The sequence below is a fragment of the Sander vitreus genome, chromosome 6, assembly GCF_031162955.1.
Source record: "Sander vitreus isolate 19-12246 chromosome 6, sanVit1, whole genome shotgun sequence".
NCBI lineage: Eukaryota > Metazoa > Chordata > Actinopteri > Perciformes > Percidae > Sander > Sander vitreus.
Genome location: NC_135860.1, coordinates 5,782,427 through 5,800,942, shown reverse-complemented (window position 1 = coordinate 5,800,942; position 18,516 = coordinate 5,782,427). Strand labels below are relative to the sequence as shown.

Genomic DNA, 18,516 nt, shown 5'->3' with positions numbered 1-18,516 from the left:
TGTGATTCCAAAAACACTGAATGTTTTATTTGAATCTTTCAATACCATTGCTGTCATTTTCTTTAACAAGTCACCCACTTTCGAGTTTTATGTGTAAATATCCCATTGGAAATTTAAAAGGTTATCTGTTGGCCAGTCTTTCAAAAAACAGATGTCGACATGCTCTTTAAAGTTACTGTGGACTCGTAAATTCAGTACAGGCCTCCAAAAACACTCATAAATAACTTTGTCAGACTCTATGTTGTTATTATTTTTGACAGGTTGAATAGTGCATGTTGTAATTTAATCATAACCGAGCAGATAATAAGTTGACAATGTGATGCTTTTATTCCATTGTTTCTTTGTACATCACTGTGTATAAGGAAATGTCAAATGTATCTTTTGTGATCACAGGAGCCTAAAATGTCACATAGTTATGACTCAAGATCCGTGACAACAGACCCGCAGGAAAAGAATCCTTTTTAGATTTTAGGATCATAACGAGCTGTGTGCTTATAGCTTCATCAGGACTGATGATAATGACGTACAGGTTTTTCCCATTATAAACTAATGAAATGAAAAAAAAAGATTCCTTTGCACCACCTTAGTTTTCCCAGGTTCCTTAACTATAAATATGTTATAATAAAGATGCCTTTTTTCTCCTTCCGTTGTCTTACCAGCACCTCTTGTCTGGCACACTCCTTTTGTTAATAACTGCATCACTGCTGCTAATTCAAAAGCGTGAATTATATTATTTGTATTATTATTTCAACTTTCTGCCATGTCACATTTGCAATTTTAGCCTGATAATCAGACTACGCCATTTCATTTCATTCATAGCCATGTTCTGTCTGGGAAGGGTTGTGTTGTTTGGCTCGAACCATTCAGATAATAATTTTAGTCGACAGGGATCCAACATTTTGCAGCAAACAAATATTCATGAAGATATAGCGGAGTAATGGTGTTCTGAGCAGAGAATGAAGTCTCCCTCTGTGTCTGTTGTAATCTGAGCTTCTCTGTTCTTTGTTGCGCGTGCATGTGGCCGTGAATAAACTATATTTCATGTATTGGGGAATTGCGTGAAAGCTGTCTGGAGGTAATTCCAGCCTGCTGTTTCTTTCAGCCCCTAAAAGTATAATTGTACAAACTAACTGAATAAATCCAATATGAAAAATCCAACTAATTCAGCGTTCTGGGACCAGCCTACTATTATTTAGCATTTATATCAATATTTTAGTGGATAAAACTGTAAATCAACTGTAAAAAACAACAAAAAGGAACAGTAAAACACAGGTATGAAGTGAATGAGAACACTTTATAAATAATTATCAGTTTATAGCTACAGAGCTCAAAGATTGTTCCTTTTAATGTTTTTCTTACTCTGTAAATTTGTTTCATTCAGATGATAAAAAAAAAAATCACAAACATCTGTTCTTTATTATTTCCTTTTTTTGTATTGTGGCATTTATAATTTTTTACTATATGCTATATAATATACTATACTAAATGGCTGGCTTACAAACACCGTAATCATCATTATTGCATTTTGTTGAAACACGCTTCGGCTAACGTTCACTTGATTTCAGGCTCAGTCTGGTCATCAAGTAGAGCCAAGAACGAAGATTTTCTCTTTTCTGAGTCACCTACATTCCAGTACTCGCTTGGTTGGACATCCAGCTGTTCACAGCATTTTCACCGCTGACGGTGAAGAAGTCAGGCAGTGTTTTTCTGCTGATAGCTTTCCTGAACAGCCGATAGAGAGGCTCCACATCCCACTTACAGATGTTTGTGATCAATGCTCCAGTGACATTAAATGGAAGCAAGATAGTAGCCAGAGATTCTGTATTGGTTTTGAAGAGCGAGCAGGGTCTTCGGTGGAAAGAAGCTCCCCTCATCTGGCTGGATGGCCTGTTTTCTTGCGTCAGGGAGTTTGGAGGTAGATGTGCTACAAGCGAGGGATGGATGAATAAGCTTCAAGGTTCATGGAAAAGTTCACAGACTGAATTACTGAGTTTAATATGTACCGTATGAGTTACGGTGTTGTGGTGAATTGGGGTCTCTCCAAAATGTCAGAGTTAAGGAGCTCAGACCTGCTTTTGTCTGTGATGTTATTTCCTGGATGGAAAAAAAGCCACCTGGGCTTTAAGATGTCAGATATCATGGATGTATTTATGGTGTGTGCATGGGTGCGTCAGTGTCTGTGATTCTTTTTGTTAATATATGGGCTGACGTTTATCTGCCATCTGTACATACGTCTTCTATTAAAACCTCTGAACGTAGTGAGCACAATATACTGCATCTTTGTCAAATTGACTATGATAGAAACAGGTTAATAGCTGCAGAAAAAGGTATCCTGATCATGGTTTTGTCAATCAGTTGTACATATGCTTCTTACTCTGTTTATTCTGTATGTGCCAAATGCATCAGTGAGGTGCGCAATGTTAAAGACTGAACAAAGATAGAGACGTCTTGTCTAAAAGAGGGGAAAAACTGACTTTTGTTCAACTTATTGTACACAAACAAAGTATATTGATGACTGTCTATGTATGACATTGCTGACATAGGGAATGTAGCCATTGTTGTGCCGAAAACAGATTCCACAGACCCGAATCATTGAAAGATAAGTCTGGTGATATTACGTTTTTTGTCAAGAAATCCAATGAGAAGTCCAAAACCAACAATTAATTTCTCCTACTATGTATTGTTTGTGTATAGCCAAAGTATGATAGGCCTATATCATATTAAAAACAAAAATGAGCCCCATTGTTGCGCTGGATGACGTGAACACACACACATTGTAGTTTACTCGCTTTGCCAGACCTTTCTCTACAGCACTGAGGAGGAGGGTCTGGCTAGCCAACATAGCATTCCGGGATGGGAGAAAAACATGCTCTGGTTTATTGGCATTTCTTTAAACCAATCACAATCGTCAAGGGCAGCGCCGGACAGAGCCACGGTGCCTCTGCAAAATATCCTCAGGAAGGAACTTGTTTTGGTGGAATGTGTACGTTCAAAGGTTGTTTTAGTCGTGCAACAGAAAACTCAGATTGGACAGATAGTCTAGCTAGCTGTCTGGATTTACCCTGCAGAGATCTCCATATAAATCAGTCCTCATAAATCCACCGGAGTTTAAAATGCCAACACAAAGAAAGCGGAAGGTAACGGACATCCGGCCGAATTTCCTTTTGCACCGGAGCAATCTCGGAAGTGCAACGTCGTGGATATAGACTAATCCACAGCTGAAAATAATCCCCAACAAATGCACACTTTACATCTGTTTGAGTAATGTTATCAAAAAAACTACAGTGTCCAGCTGTTTTTGGAAATTACTTTAAACTTTTTTTATATATTTTTGACTGATGTGGGCCACAGACAAAGTAGGGAAGTTTTTTTTTTTATTATTATCTAGAATCTTTTTTAACTTGTCATGTAAAGCGATTTGAGTATCTTGAAATATACTCTATGAATAAAATGTATTACAATATTGGCAAAAATCTTAAAGTACTGAGAGATATAACATTGATTTTTCTGTCGACAGTAAAACAAAATACAATTATCCTTTGAGTGCACTGTAACTTTTTTATTCTTGTATTTTATACCAGTCTTACTCTACTTTAGCTTGTTTTTATTTCTTTTCTCTTGGCTCTTTAATGACTGTTTTTAATTGTATTTAAATGTCCTTTTGCAATGTGTTTCATTTGCACTTTGTCTTGATGCTTTCAAATGTTTTATGTAAAGCACTTTAAATTGCTTGCTGAAATGTGCTATATAAATAAACTTGCCTTGCCTTTGACAGAAAGTGAAGTGACTGTAGTACAGATGCTGTATATAGTCGTGCCTAAATGTTATGCTGTTCGGCATCAGCCGCCGCTGGAGTAAAAATAACTACATGCAGGTAACAATCTGCTGCATTATTATTCCAATAGGTCATCTGTCATTCAGTAACAAAGCAGATTTTGTTGAAATTACACAAATAGTAATACATGTAACATCACTTTCGGACATGTCTGCTCTGCCTGCTCGTTCTAGTTAAATACAATATGAAACTGTAGATAATTCAATTGAATCCAGCAGGAACATTTACATCAGGATTATCGATTAGCTTCTGTTTTACAAGCACACATTGTGATACAAACAAGGAGAGTGCACATCCTTCGGAAACATATTATGTTAGTAGTGGAAATGGAGTTATGCTAGGACTTTTAATGATGTATTCTGAATTTGAATTGAGTAATCTGAATGTGAGTGTTGCTATAAAGCCACATCTTGATACAAACACAAGGAGAGTGAACATCGTCCAGTTCAAAGTAAGAGATTCATACAGTATTTTATGTATTGGATGTCCATATACTCCATTTATATTTTTCTACCCAGATTAATTTGCAGTACTGCATATACTGAACTACACAGGATCACAAGCATTAACAAATTAGGACTCTTTTTATTTGAAATTGTTCACCTTTTACACACACTGACAGTTAATATACACAAGCCTTTGTGGTCCCTCTGGCCTGAGACATGGTCAGTAACAATGTGTGCTGATATCAACAAGGATTGCATATGGTGGATGGGAAGCACAGACACACACACACACACACACACACACACACACACACACACACACACACACACACACACACATGCAGAAGCACACACTTGCACACACATATGGATATGCAAGGACAGATACAAACACACACATCACGACACTTACACATACAATCTAATACAGTCTAGCCATCTAATGTAGACATCAACAGAGGAGGGGCTTAAAGTGCATACAGGAACAGAGGAGGGCCTTGCTCGCTCTTATGATCATTAACAGCCTTTTAAATTATGAGCAACATTATTCCTCCACTGAAGCAATGATCTTAGTGCCACGCTGTATCTTTACAAAAAGCTTATCCCTACCGCATTTTTTAGCTCAAACTGTGCCTTGCATCATGAAATAATGACACTGCATAGTACACTGGGGTTAGTCTTATACATTATTGCGGTACAATGTAGATCCAGATCCGGGGGTGCCGGGTATGAGCAATGGGCTGCAGGATGGCACAGAAAGCATACTGTATACTGAAGCCCAGGTTTTTCAGTGGGATCGGAGAAATAAATCCATCATGAAGAAGTGCCCAATCGCTGCAGTCCGGTTAGCTTTAAATGTGGGATAATCCATACGAGGAGAGGTGAGAAGATGTTCCCGGATGCATAGAAGGAGTGCAGATGCTGGGCCTGACTCTTCGGCCGGGTCTGGGTGAAGCACTTGGTTTGGTCCTTGACAGGAGGCGGTGCAGAACCGCCCAGGTCAGACAGGTCAATAAGGGGCAAAAAGGACTTGTGGGTGGGAGGTCCTGACAGGCCCGGGGGCCGGGCGGAGCAGTGCGGCGGGGAGGGTCTGTGTCTGGAAGAGGGCAGGAGTCGGGGCGTGGTTAGTGGCGTGGTTCGTGCGGTGTGTGAATGTGTTGCTGAGGGCTGCTGCCACTGCCGCCAGGTGAGCAGGTATGATCTGCGTTGTCAGAGGCGAACACTGGCGCTCCTTACCCAGGGACAACTTTATCTGGTGGAGGAAGACAAAACACAGTCAATACAGTCTGTACAAAATAATGTACATGTACATATAAAAAAACGCTGGGTCTAAATCATCATTGCAAATTCTGCTACAAAGCACAAACTATTTTTACCTGGGCTAGTCTAGAAATCCCTTTTTTTATACTTTCAAAACTACAAATACCAAAACAATACTTTTTTCAATACTTTACTGTGAGAAATATAAAGAGGGCACTTTTTTTCATTTAACAAAAGAAGTCAAAGTGTGCAAATGTTAAATGTCTTCTAAACACAAGCTGTTTTAAAAGAACTTTGCCTAAATAACAACCAGATCAGGAACTATTTCATCAAACGTCATTGCAAATCTGATCGGAAATTCAATGCAAACCTTTGGTACTTTTGGTGCTATCGGTTGGTACCAAACCAGTACTGTGGCTCGATCCCAAGCCACAATTTTTAGTGGTAAAATGATTTGCCAGTTAATCGATTATATTTACAGAAAGTTCATCAACAACTATCTTCATAATCACTGAAGTCGTTTATTTAGGGAAAACGCGTCTAATGTGAGGATTTGATTCTTTTCCCGATCTTATACCACTGTAAATTACATTTCCTGGATTTTGGACTCCAAACAGGCGATCTGAAGACTTCACATTGGGCTCTGGGATGGATCTTTTATTTATTTTTTTCTACTTTCTGACATTTTACAGTCTGCATTTTATCAATGCAGTGTATCTGTTTTGTTGATTTCTCAGACTGTTACAATCCTGGATCAACAGAGGCAAAATGATGGTGTTACAAACATCAGATTTATTACAAGAAACATAAATAAACAGAAAGCACTGTGGCTGAGTAGCACAGTCTTCAGGCACAGAGAGATTGGGGGAGGGGGGATCACACAGGTGCCACAAATCAGCTGCTAATGGCTGAAAGTGTTCCAGATGATCTGTGAGACACCAGAGCTTACATCAGAAACAGCAAAAGACATATTAGCCCCTTTACATTATATTTAATTGTTCAATCGCTTAACTAATACCTGCAATTTAGATATGAGACCTCTTTCATGTCTGACAAATGCTGCTATTTTGTGGCAGTCTATTTACAGTGGGGATTTAGTTATTATTTAAGTCATTTTTTTTGTTTTTTTTGCACATCAAAAATTGAAGAACTGCCTTAAGAGTGAGAATGGAGTTATGTAGTTTTTATTATAAATGAATAAGAAGAAATGAAAGAAAGAAATGTGTGTGTGACAGAAGGACAAAGCGCCCAACCTCCAAAAACAGCCTAATAAGGGTGAAAAGGTCACCAAAGTTATCTGGCCTAATCTTCTGTATCAGTAATGGAAAATCGACGGTCTCACAGCACCAGGATGGCAGCCGTCGTCGTGGGTTATCAATTACTGACTCAAGCATCGTAACCCTATGGGACGCATTCTTTACTCTCCGCTCATCAAAGAAGCTCCTCTCCGTTAACTCAGTCAATGATGGGTTTCAGAAAAAGTCATTTCCCCCACACTGGTAACCCCCGCACTCCGTCTCGGCAAACAGTGGGTGTGATTAATGTCGTCTTCTGAGAGCTTCTGTGAGATGGAAAGTCAGGCTCTCCTTTATCTTTCCCACATTTAATTCACAAGGCTCCTTTATGCATCCTACCAATCCTGCGTCATTTGCCACTCGACAAAACAACTTTTAACATTTGTTCTAACTTGCCTGGAGTGCAATAAGGCCAGAAGTATTTAAAAGTTCTTTCAGTTCACTTCTTATTCTGTGGTTTGTCAACTTGCCTGACGTTAATTCTGCCTTCATGCAGAAGACCACACGCTGAGCTACTCCGAAGAAGTTAAAACCGACATTTACAATTACTTATAAATAGTATTCGATCCCCGGTCTGCATTCTGCCGCCAGCGTGCTGGCTTAGAGGAGCCTTGATACATGCCATTTTAGTCAATAAAATATCAGGTTTTCCAATTAAATCCAGCTTTTACCTGCCATGCATCTTTAATAAAAGCCAGGTAACAGGTGATCCGTGATGAAAGTTGACATTTTATTGAATTAGGTGCCGTCAAGTGGATTGAATGTGATATATTAAAGAACAGACACTTTGGAAGAGGTGTATAGGAGTTTTTGCTGATAAGAAAAGAAACAATTACTGCCAAATTTCTGCATGCACTTTTGTCCAACGTTCTCTCCCATGCAAACAGAGCAAGACAGAAGGGTACATATTGGAGTTAAGCACAGACCTATGCTTTTTATGTGACTGCAAACTACCAAAACAGGAAGTGGCTGGAACAGGAGAATGACAATGAATACAGTCTCAGATGTCAAACAATCACTTTTTCTTATGGGTTGATACGTCTGTCTCGTAAGAGGCTATTAGAACTGAGTCACTGGGATTGTTGTGTCGACACCAGGACTTTTGTCACTGATAAGATGACTGAGGCGTGCAGTGACTCACCGGCTGCTTGGTCTGGCCTTTCTGCGGTTTGCTGTAGGGGCTGTATTTAGGCTTGGCTGGTTTACCTGCTGCTCGGTCTTTATGACGCCGGCTGCTGATGTGCTGAAAAGAAAGAAAAGAAGTTTTAAATGAAGTCAGACAGTTCCTAAATCACACTATACAGTTGGTTTCAGCATGTCACTCTCCTGTGGTTAAAGCTGCAATATGTAAGGTACTTTTTCACATTAAAAGTAATAATTAATAAATGTATAAACAGGATAGAACATTTTTCTTAAGTGTCTATCTGTGACTCTATATTTATGCCTAAAACCCACATTTGAGTGTCAATTTTCTCCAACCTACATAATATTTTAGAACTAATACAGTTTGACGTTGTGGCCATGGCTTAACGTTACCAAGGCGAGCCAGGAAAGTCAAAGCAGAATTTTTTTTAGGAAGGAAGTCATGGTTCTTTCTGCCTCCATTGCTTCCAATTTAAACACGACAAGCGTCAAGCTGAAAGATGCTGGCTGCTGCACTTATGAACATGCACTGCTATTTGCCCAGTTTATGATGGCTGAAATAGCCACGGCTCGCTGTGTAACCCTGGCAACCATAGAAACCACACAGAGGAAAACAATGCACATTTTACATTTCCTCTCCAGCAGTGAGCGAACAGAACAATCAGCAAAAACGGTCTTGTAATAACATCAGCTTCCAAGATTGATTATCTAGGCTGAGTCAATAAACAATGTTTATGATATTGGTGAGCTAGATGGTTACATTCATCATATCATATTGCTACTTTTCCTTTAATTAAAGATACAACCTACTCTTCTTTTGCTACATTATGAAATTAGATTCGGTGGATAGCAGCAACCTGTCGTGTACAGTTTGTTTGAATGTTTGAAGGATTGAATGTAGCCACGGCGGCGGAGGAGTTGCTCCATGCTGCCACCCATTGAAAATACAGAGGTTGGACAACACAGCCAACACATTCTCACTCCCAAGTCTCCTTTAGCGTAATATTTAGACACGCTTGGTCAGGACTCTTGGCGTCACTTTTTGACGCTCAGGATCAGAACTATTGCCGTCACTTTTTGACGCTCAGGGTCGGGACGTACGTTTAACTGACATGCGGCACAAGAACGGGACAGTTAGGTTTAGGAAAATATCGTGGGTGGGGTTCAGTGTTGGGGCAAGTTACTTCCAAAATCGAATACATTATAGATTACTAGTTACTGTCATTTGAGAGTAATTAGTTATATTACAATATTACTGTCTCTGAATTGGAATGCTTTACACTACTTTTGCATTACTTTTGAGTTACTTTCACCAAAATAAAAATAAATAACAAACGAAGTTTGACTTGGCAAACGAAGTTTGACTTGGCAAGTAACTTGTGAATTTCACCACCGGATCAATAAAGTCCCCTCTTTATCCACTTTAATACATCATAGATTATTCATAATATTTTGTATAATAAATATGAATATGCAAAGTAACTAAAGCTATAAAAATAGAGAAGTAAAACGTACAATAGGCAAGTAGGAGAAAATGAAAATACTCTGTCAGCAGCTCAGACACACTGCTGTCTGCGCTGACGTACCGTCACCTGTTGGGACACACATGTTGTCCGTACCGTCTCTGGTTCTGGTTCTGGCTCTGACCACGGGAACAAAGACGGGACAGCTCGCTTCAATGCAGCGTAATAACTCCTGAAAATAATATCCATCTCGCAAATGTATCTGTCTCTGTCTGCAGTCATCTCAACCATCGAATACAGCAACAGGAAATAATACGCACAGTTTTTTTTTTTCCTGTGAAGAAATGTTTCGCGGTGTTGGTGAATTCTTTAAAAAAAAAAAAAAAAAACACCACTAAATGTTGCGTTAAAATGCGTTGTAACTCGCGTTACTGAGATTGTAACGGGTATAATATTACCGAAATTGAATTAGAAATGTATTACTAATATTAATATATTACTGCGTTACAGCGAAAAGGAATACATTACTGTAATTGCGTTACTTTTGTAACGTGTTGCTCCCAACACTGGTGGGGTTACAAAATGTACGTATTAGTGACACGCAGGACAAAAACGGGGACACCCATCGCTACCGTTGTCGCTCTTAATACTACGTCATCTTACACCGCCGCGGACAAGCTGCTACTCTGCCCGCTGCGTTCCATACAGACGCAAAACGGTGATTTTTGCGTGGATATCTGACGCTGAGAGCCACTGACCAAGCGTCATATTTTACGAGTTGGGAGTGAGAACGGGTTGACACAGCCTATCCTGTCACGTGTCCTGAGGATGGCCCTAGAGGAAAGGTCTTAGGCCACGTCCACACATACCAAAACAATCTTTTTTTTACCCGTCTTCCCTGGATTCGTTTCAAGAATAGTTGCGTCCAAATGAAACCATTTGTAAATGACTCAACACGCTACTTCATATTCCAGGCCTATAGGCGGCGCTGTTTCTGCTACAGAAATTCACCAAAACACGGAGAAGAAGAGCATGATTAACTTCCACTTCCCATCATAAAATGACTAGCTGGACTAACGTTCTCTTAATACATGAACTAGCTATAATAACTTTTACCACTGCTCATTTTATAAAGGCCGCCGCAAGAAAATGTCTCTTTGTTTACATTGTATAATGTGCTGTTGGATTGCTTTTTATTTTGCAATTCTGTCTGCCATCGGACATGATTGCAGCGCGCTAACATTAGCGCGCTAACGTTAGCTCTGCTAGCTAACATCGGCAGTCAAACAAACATCAATGAACCAATGTCTTTTTGATACTACTACTACTACTTCAGCGATGTTTAACGTTAGCTACATAACGTTAGCAATATATCGTGTAGAATCCAGGACCGGCAGAGCAGAGGGAAACTATTTAGCTAGATGAAGTGAGCTGGTTTGACCATTGAGATGGGATATGCTCGCTTAGCTTCACCGCAGTAAGTGAAGTCGTGTGTGGCTGTGCACTAGAGGTCGAGGGGTGTGGTGTGGTGATGACATCATCGATACGGACGTATTCGTATTCACCATCCAAACAAAGCCAAAAGAGAGCCGTTTTCAAAAAAGTGCGTTTTCAGGCAGTACGTTTACAGAATTTGTTTGGACGGTCGGCCCAAACAATGCAAAACGTGCGTTTGCATCAAAAAGCGTCTCCGTGTGGATGGCCCCTTAGTGTCATTAAAATCAAAACAATTCAGTCTCAGAAAATCTTTTGGCAATCTAACAATTCCCTTGTCCCAGTGAACCGAAGGACAAAACAAGGGTTAATAGAGCACCTTAGTGCTTTTTTGTACAGCATTTTGGTCAGCTTAAGCTGTTTAAATGTGCTCTAGAAATAAACTTTACTTACTTACTTACTTTACAAGAGACAGGGTTTAGAGAGCAATTCTCAACAAAGTAAACAGAAGTACATAACCCTTGTGTTGTCCTTTGGGTCACTGGGACACGAAGGACAACACAAGGGTTTTAAGGAGGGGGGGTAACCCAAACCATATGATCCATTTTCCAGGAAGCATTCATATCCTTAACAATGCAGCCATCACATTTCAAGATAGTTTATCAGACAAATTAGCTCTTCAATGGGAAGGTTTGACCAGTTTCATGGCAGTCTGCTCAAATACTGGTTTAGCTACTGCGCCTTTCTCTGGTTATATCATAGAAAAGCTGTGAAAATGAAAATCGTCAGTATCTTTTTGTTTTGTTTTTTGCTGTGATGCTTTCCAGATGCCTGTTACCTCAGCCTCAAGCTGGATGCCATTTCAGGTATAGATAGCTTATCATGCGTTGAGGTGGGAACCTGACCAACAGAGAAGCACAGGACTAGAAATACACCTCCTGCCTCAAAGCGTAAAGTATTAAATCTTTAAAGGTTTTATTGCGACTGGAGCCACCCATGGTGAAAACGACTGCAGTAATGACTCTGCAAAGTACAGTGCAGAAAGCATTTACTAAATGACAGATTATAACATTAATGATCATGTTAAATACAGTTTCTGATGTTGAAACTGTAGAGACAACCATGGATCTGAATAAACAAGTACAAATTAATATGGAATGACATACACAGAAATCTTCTGTAACCTCAAGCCAATAAATAATTCATTGTGAGTGTGTGTTGACAACAGAAGGCAGATTTCTGGCTGTGTCTAATATTTCACAAGTGCATGCAGAGGATTTTAAAATCACACTTTTCCTCTGGTTTTCAGCTGTAACTGAAATGTGTCATGGTGGATTCTTTTCACAGAGAATCACTGCTGTTTTAGAAGTACTCAGTAAAAGCCTGTGCATGAAAAATTCATACAAAGCCTGTCAGAAAAGCCAGTTTTCAGTGAAAAATCTCAAGGTTAGCTGGGACAAAACCAAGTGTTTTTTAAGTATTGTAGATGGAATCCACCCCCCAGTGACAGAATGCTCACCAGCTACAAGAAAAAAAGAATTGTGGGGCGCCCCAAAGCAACAACCAAGATACACATTCCTAGGAAGAGTTTTCAGCCAAGCCACACTGAGGAAAATATCACAGAGATCAGATTTGTGTCAGCTTTCTGACCTGATTTCCTTAACATCATGTAAACTAGCAACCTTTTTCCTAATTTGAGGAGATGGATTAGGAGAAACTTGGTTAGTTTTACTCCTGTTGGAGAAATTTAATTTCTTGGCCAGGTTTCTTACACAAGTTTTTGCAAGAGACTTCAGGCAGGGAAAGCTTTGCTGTGACAGCAGCGCAGCTGGATGAAAGGAAAGGAATCATTACTAGCAGCGGTGCATCTTTGTATTCAAAGAATAATCGTAAATCCAACAAAAATGGAAATCTGACCAATCTAAAAGTAAATTAGTCTAAATAAGTATGTTTTCACAGATGACATTCAGACACATGCACAGAGTAAATTGGGTGCTCGATGATACATTGAGGATATGTTGTACGAAATCTAAGTGTATCAAAAGAGAAAGAATGAGTCAAAGAAAAAGTGAAGTGAAAATACGTGTTCCAAGTTCTTATGTGTCCCTGTATTTATTGGCCAGTTATCTGTATGCTGTGTATCTTCTGTGCCACATATCTTTCTAGTCTTTTTATTGTATTTTGTGTTTTCTAAATATTAAAATTCCACTTCCTGTAAATCATTGCTCTATTTTGAGCATGAATGACTTCATCTTGAACTCCAGGGTGTTAATATACATTTACATGTTTTCTTTTTTACTCATGTCACTCATAATTCCACATATCATCCAATCACAAGGACGCCTGGGGGCAACGAGTACTAGTCAATCACAGCACAGTAGGGTAGGACTAGGTGGAAAAACACATTCTGGTAAGACCCTTCTTACTGCAGTCGCATTGGCCAGTGATGGGATATGTATCAGATTTAGGACCACATGTAAAAATGGCCCAAATCTCATTGGAAAAGAATCTGATTTCTGTGTCCAAACCACTGAAAAAAACTGTTTTGTGTCACATAAGAGCAAAAAAAATTGGATTTGGGCCACTGTTTGTATCGTAAATGTAGCCTTTAGTCTACTTGCTAAGCCATGCCCATGTTTGAGTGATTTAAATCCGCCCATGAATTCTGTTTCACTCTGACTTATACTAAAAGAATAGTTTGTCTTTTATGAAGGGTTATGTGCTGGACTATTTCTAGAACAGACACAGTGAAATTAGAGGTGAACGATAAGAGAGTGGTATCAATCTTCTCTCATAACTCAATGGCAATAAAGCTTCTTTTGCAAAATGTCGACTATTACTTCAATGGCAAAATGATAAAAAGTGATATTTTAACTGTCGAATAATGATACAATTTAGTAAAATATTACCTTTGTATCTCCATAACCCAGTAAAATCCAGTACAATGACATGACCTTGTAATTAGTACTTTGAATATATTCCAGACCAATCTTTTCTTCACTCATTTTGCTTTAATTTATGTTTAAAATCTTCACTTAAACTCGCTTTGTGTGCAGTAAAGTTTGGAAGACGTTTTCAAAGTCTTTCTCTGTCCCTCTCACCTGTTTTAGCTGCGTCTCTGAGTTGACATGCACATCACACGTCTCACAGTAAAATGTTTTGTTCTGCAGGCCTGTTGTTGACTTGGTGGTTGTAGCCAATTTGCTTTTGACTCCCGACCGGGGGAAAGACTTGATGGAACCCACGCCGGTCCTGGCCTCGAGCATCGTCTTGTGCTTCGTACCTGCAAGTTCAAACAAGAAGCAACACGGTCAGTAGATTAGCTTAATTCGATACATGCTGCCTGAAGGGAAAGTGTTGTCCCTTTTCTGGTGTAGGAAATATGAGGGTCAGTGTGAAAAGGTCAACTTGTAAATTACTCTGAGATGTCCCTGATAAAAGTAGAGAACTCCTATGAAAAATGTCATGGTTCACACAAATCTCGCTTACTTGCATGTCACTGCATGGAGGTTTAGCTCAGTCTTTAGTCTCGCATTGCCAGACCTTCCACCACAGCGATGAGGAGGAGAGTCTGGCTAGGACATACAGCATTACGGAATGGGAGAAAAATCTGTTCTGGCATTTCTTTAAACCAATCACAATCCTAATGGGTGGAGCCGCTGTAAAATAGCCTCGGGAAGGAACTTGTTTTGGTGGAACATGTACATTCAAAGGTTGTTTTAGTCATGCAACAGAAAACTCTGATTGGACAGATAGTCTAGCTTGCTGTCTGGATTTACCATGCAGAGATCTGAAGAGTAGTTTAGCATAGTCCTCATAAATAACATAAAGAAAGCGGAAGGTAACGGACATCCGGCGGAATTTCCGGCGGCAATGGAGCAATCCTGGAAATGGAACTTCCTGGATATAGACTAGTCTTTAAGTGACTGGACTTTCATGTGTATCTGCCATTTTTATGTCCGTTTTGATTCCCTGCCAATACAGGTCGCGTCAAGGTGTGCTCTTGAAGGGATAGTTCAGATTTTTTTGAAGTGGGGTAGTATGAGGTACTTATCCATAGTCAGTGCATTACCATAGAAATAACATTTTAAAATTAAAATTTTTGTTTATATTAGTTTGTTAGTTCCTAATCCTTTTAAAACACCAAAGTCACACAAAAACACAAACTAACCGATTGAGGCAGCGGTAGACCAGCAACTCCCATGTTCTGCAAGGTAAAATTACTGTTTTTGTTAAAGGAGTCTGTTGGCTTTGATAATAGTATAGAACGGCTTCTTTTCCCCCATGTAAACTTAAACAGGGCTGTTTTACGGCAAGGTAAAGTGGTGAAAATATTCTAAGTATAGCATACACTTAAACTGATTTTTTTAGGTGGGCCTTTTTTTTAGGTGGCTAAAATAAGGTTTTGGTGCTGTCCCTGTCCACAGCACTACCCTTAGCCTACATTGCTTAGGTACGTGTTGGTATTCCTGTCTGCTTCTCCAAACTAGAAGCATTCCGACCGCCATCTACTGTAGGTGATACACTAAGTAGCTTATACAACCCCACTTCAAAAAATCCGAACTATCCCTTTAAAACAGCAGCAGCTTTCAGCACTCACACGCATTTTAATTCAATTCTGGGTCATGATGATAAATGGTGATAAAAGGAACAGGGCAGTTACAGTGCTGAACATAATATTGACAAGAAAGGTTTTTTTTCAACCTGTTATGGATTGAGCTAGCTTTTCCTCAGCACTCCAAAAAAACACTACAGTATTTGGGAAATTCACTACATTTTAAATTAACGTTTGTTTGTTTTATTTTTTGACAAAGTTGCCCCTCGCCCCCCCTCTCATATTTGAAACTGCTCTATATATACTTTAGACATGTCCATCCCTTTCTTCCTTCACTATCACAGCAGTTAAAAGAATACTGCTGAGACACTGAATGAAAAGATGTGCACATGCTGGTTATGAAAGCGTCACACGCTCTCTGTTGAACAATCCCGCCTTGGCCTGGCTTTCTGTAACTTTGAGGTCACTTGTTTAATCTAGTGTAGACTGCTTTGCTTCAGTCTGGAGAAAAAGTCAGTGTGTTTGTGTCTGCCATGCCCCTGTTGTTTGATTTGTTCTTTTGTTCAAATGTTTAATAAAATGTTCACTATAAAAAAAAGCACGCTATGAGGCAAAAGCAATGAGACATTCCGGTGCATGAAGCGCAGATTGAAAACATAATTTAGATGACTCAGAGTACTGTCATATTCCTACTCTGCGTGTTATGAATGGGGTATTAGGAATTAGTTTGAAACAGTGTTTCAGAATACAATCTTTGTTTTCTAGGCCAGTGGTGGCCTAGAAAGGCAGTGGTGGCCTAGAGGTTAGAGAAGAGAACCTCTAACTCGGTTGATCCCCAGACCAACAGGATAAAATCTGGGTGGGAAAGTGAAAGAGCAGTGCTTGTCCCTCCCTCATTAATACCACTGAGGTGCCCTTGAGCAAGGCCCTTAACCCCAACCGCTCCAGTGGAGCTGCTCAGTGGCCAGCAGATCAGACTGCGGTTGTGCTAGGCAGCATCCAGGTGTGAATGTGTGCAACTGTGTGAATGTGATCAGGGCGTTCCTGCAAAAGAGAGGCTTCCTCTCAGTGAAACTCCCCTGAATAAATAAAGGTTAAATAAAAAATAAAAAATAAATGAAAAAACAATACCTGATCAAAGTTGAATACAAGGAGTCTGTGGAAACTACTGACAAACCCCCCCAAAACATTTGAAAATGTGTTTTTTAGACTTGACAATTATTGTTGAAGACAGCCAATATAAATCAATAACGATGACAAAGAACACTTCAAGACTGAAACTGGGTCATTGTGTAGAAACCCAGCATATAACAACCTTCTTCACAAAAAGCATCGGCTGAACAATAAAACACTGATGTTGGGGTGTTTTTTTGAAATTGCATGACATACAAAGGAAAAATCATGCCAAAGTAATGGTGTTTGATGAGTCAAATCAATTTGATGTATAAATAATAACTACTATAGCTAAACGCTCAACTGAAGTTTACATTTGCGGCACATGTCTCCAGTAGTGGAATGTCACTTAGTACAGTTACTCAAGTAGTGTACTTAAGTACAAATGTTGAGGTACTTGTACTTTACTTCTTTTCTTTTCATGCCACTTTCTACTTATACTCCGCTACATTTCAGAGGGACATATTGTCCTTTTTTCTCCACTGCATTATTCTGACAGCTACTAGTTACATTACAAATTAAGATGTATGCACGCAAAACACATGTAGTTTATAAATTATGATGTTTTATTATAAATTAAACTACCCCACAATATACAGGCCTACAGGTCCAGCTGAAATGATTAGATGATTAAACACAGAATGGTTTTGATTGTTTTCAGTTTCTAAAATGTGAGGATTTTTCTGCATTAAGTACTTTTACTTTTAATACTTTAAGTACATTTGATATTAACAAACGTCCGTTACATTCAAGCCATTGCTAAATGAGTTGCTACAAAGCTAATAAAGACTCTCAGCTCCACACAACTCTCTCTGTATTTCTCAGTCTGGCTATGTTCAGAACATGGTGTCGTCCGTAGTGTTGTTTTCGTCAACAAAAATTATGACTAAATATCATCGTCAACGAACCTTTATCACGTGACGAAGACGAGACGCAACGTAAATGCTGGTCGTGTGACGATGACTATAATTAAATGTATAATGCAATATTGTTGACGAATAAAAACGAGACTAAATGTGGTTTACAAAATAAAAACGCATTATTATTATTATTATTATTATTATTATTATTATTATTAATATTATTATTATTTTGCAGTATTTCTGTTCCCTGTGCCTCACTTTATTGCTGCATCAGGTCGCACTCGGGTCGCACTGCGCAGACGCAGGCGACATTACTTTCTCAAGCCCTGTCGCGGCATTATTTAATTTAGAAGATGCAGCGGTGTGAGACGAGCGTAAACAACAACAAACAAAATGAAGTCTGACACAGAGAAAGCTGGGACCGTGGCCGGACAGCCGGAGTTCGTCTTTGGGAGAAAAAGAATAAACGGAATTTGGAAAAACTTTCATTACATAGAAGTGGAAAAGAAAACGGAATGTGTTGTGGAAAAAGATGGGGAGAAATGCGGCCACAAAATCACAGGAAAAAACACCACGAACCTTAAGAGACATCTCAAGCCATTCCATAATGAAATTCAGGTAAGTCAAGACATTAACGTAACGTTACTTTCTATTTTAGAAAGCTAATGCCAAATCATTAGGCTGTGGTTAATGTGTCTCATTTTAACGTTAGCTTTAGACGTTAGCCACTGGAGCTGAAAACGACTGAGACAAATGTGTGTGTGTGTGTGTGTGTGTATTTGTTTGTGTGAGAGAGTGTGTGGGTTCTTAGTTCCTACCTGACTGTCTCCATGAGTACTAAGCATCCCTTGTTGGCCAACATTTTGGTTTTGTCTATACTACTAGGTACTTATACTATATTGACTGGATTAAATAGAATTACTAAAAAGAGACTAAAATACAATTTTCGTCGACTAAAACTAGACTAAAATAGTCATGGATAATTCTGAATAAAATAAGACTAAAATGCTCAGACTTTTAGTCGACTGAAACTTGACTAGACTAAAAAG

The 18,516-nt window shown here is 39.2% G+C and overlaps 1 protein-coding gene across 2 annotated transcripts in view; it reads right to left on the bottom strand.

Annotated features, from left to right (window-relative positions):
- Positions 1-4,400: 4,400 nt before the first annotated feature.
- The window catches only part of znf385d (zinc finger protein 385D), a 97,823-nt gene continuing 83,707 nt past the window's right edge, over positions 4,401-18,516 (bottom strand). For both annotated transcript variants that reach the window (XM_078252200.1, XM_078252199.1), the window contains 3 exons: positions 13,978-14,159; positions 7,978-8,079; positions 4,401-5,533 (listed from right to left, as the gene is read on the bottom strand). In XM_078252200.1, the coding sequence (XP_078108326.1) occupies positions 5,291-5,533; positions 7,978-8,079; positions 13,978-14,159 (527 nt within the window). In that variant the 3' untranslated portion in view covers positions 4,401-5,290. The remainder of the gene's footprint in view (positions 5,534-7,977; positions 8,080-13,977; positions 14,160-18,516) is intronic.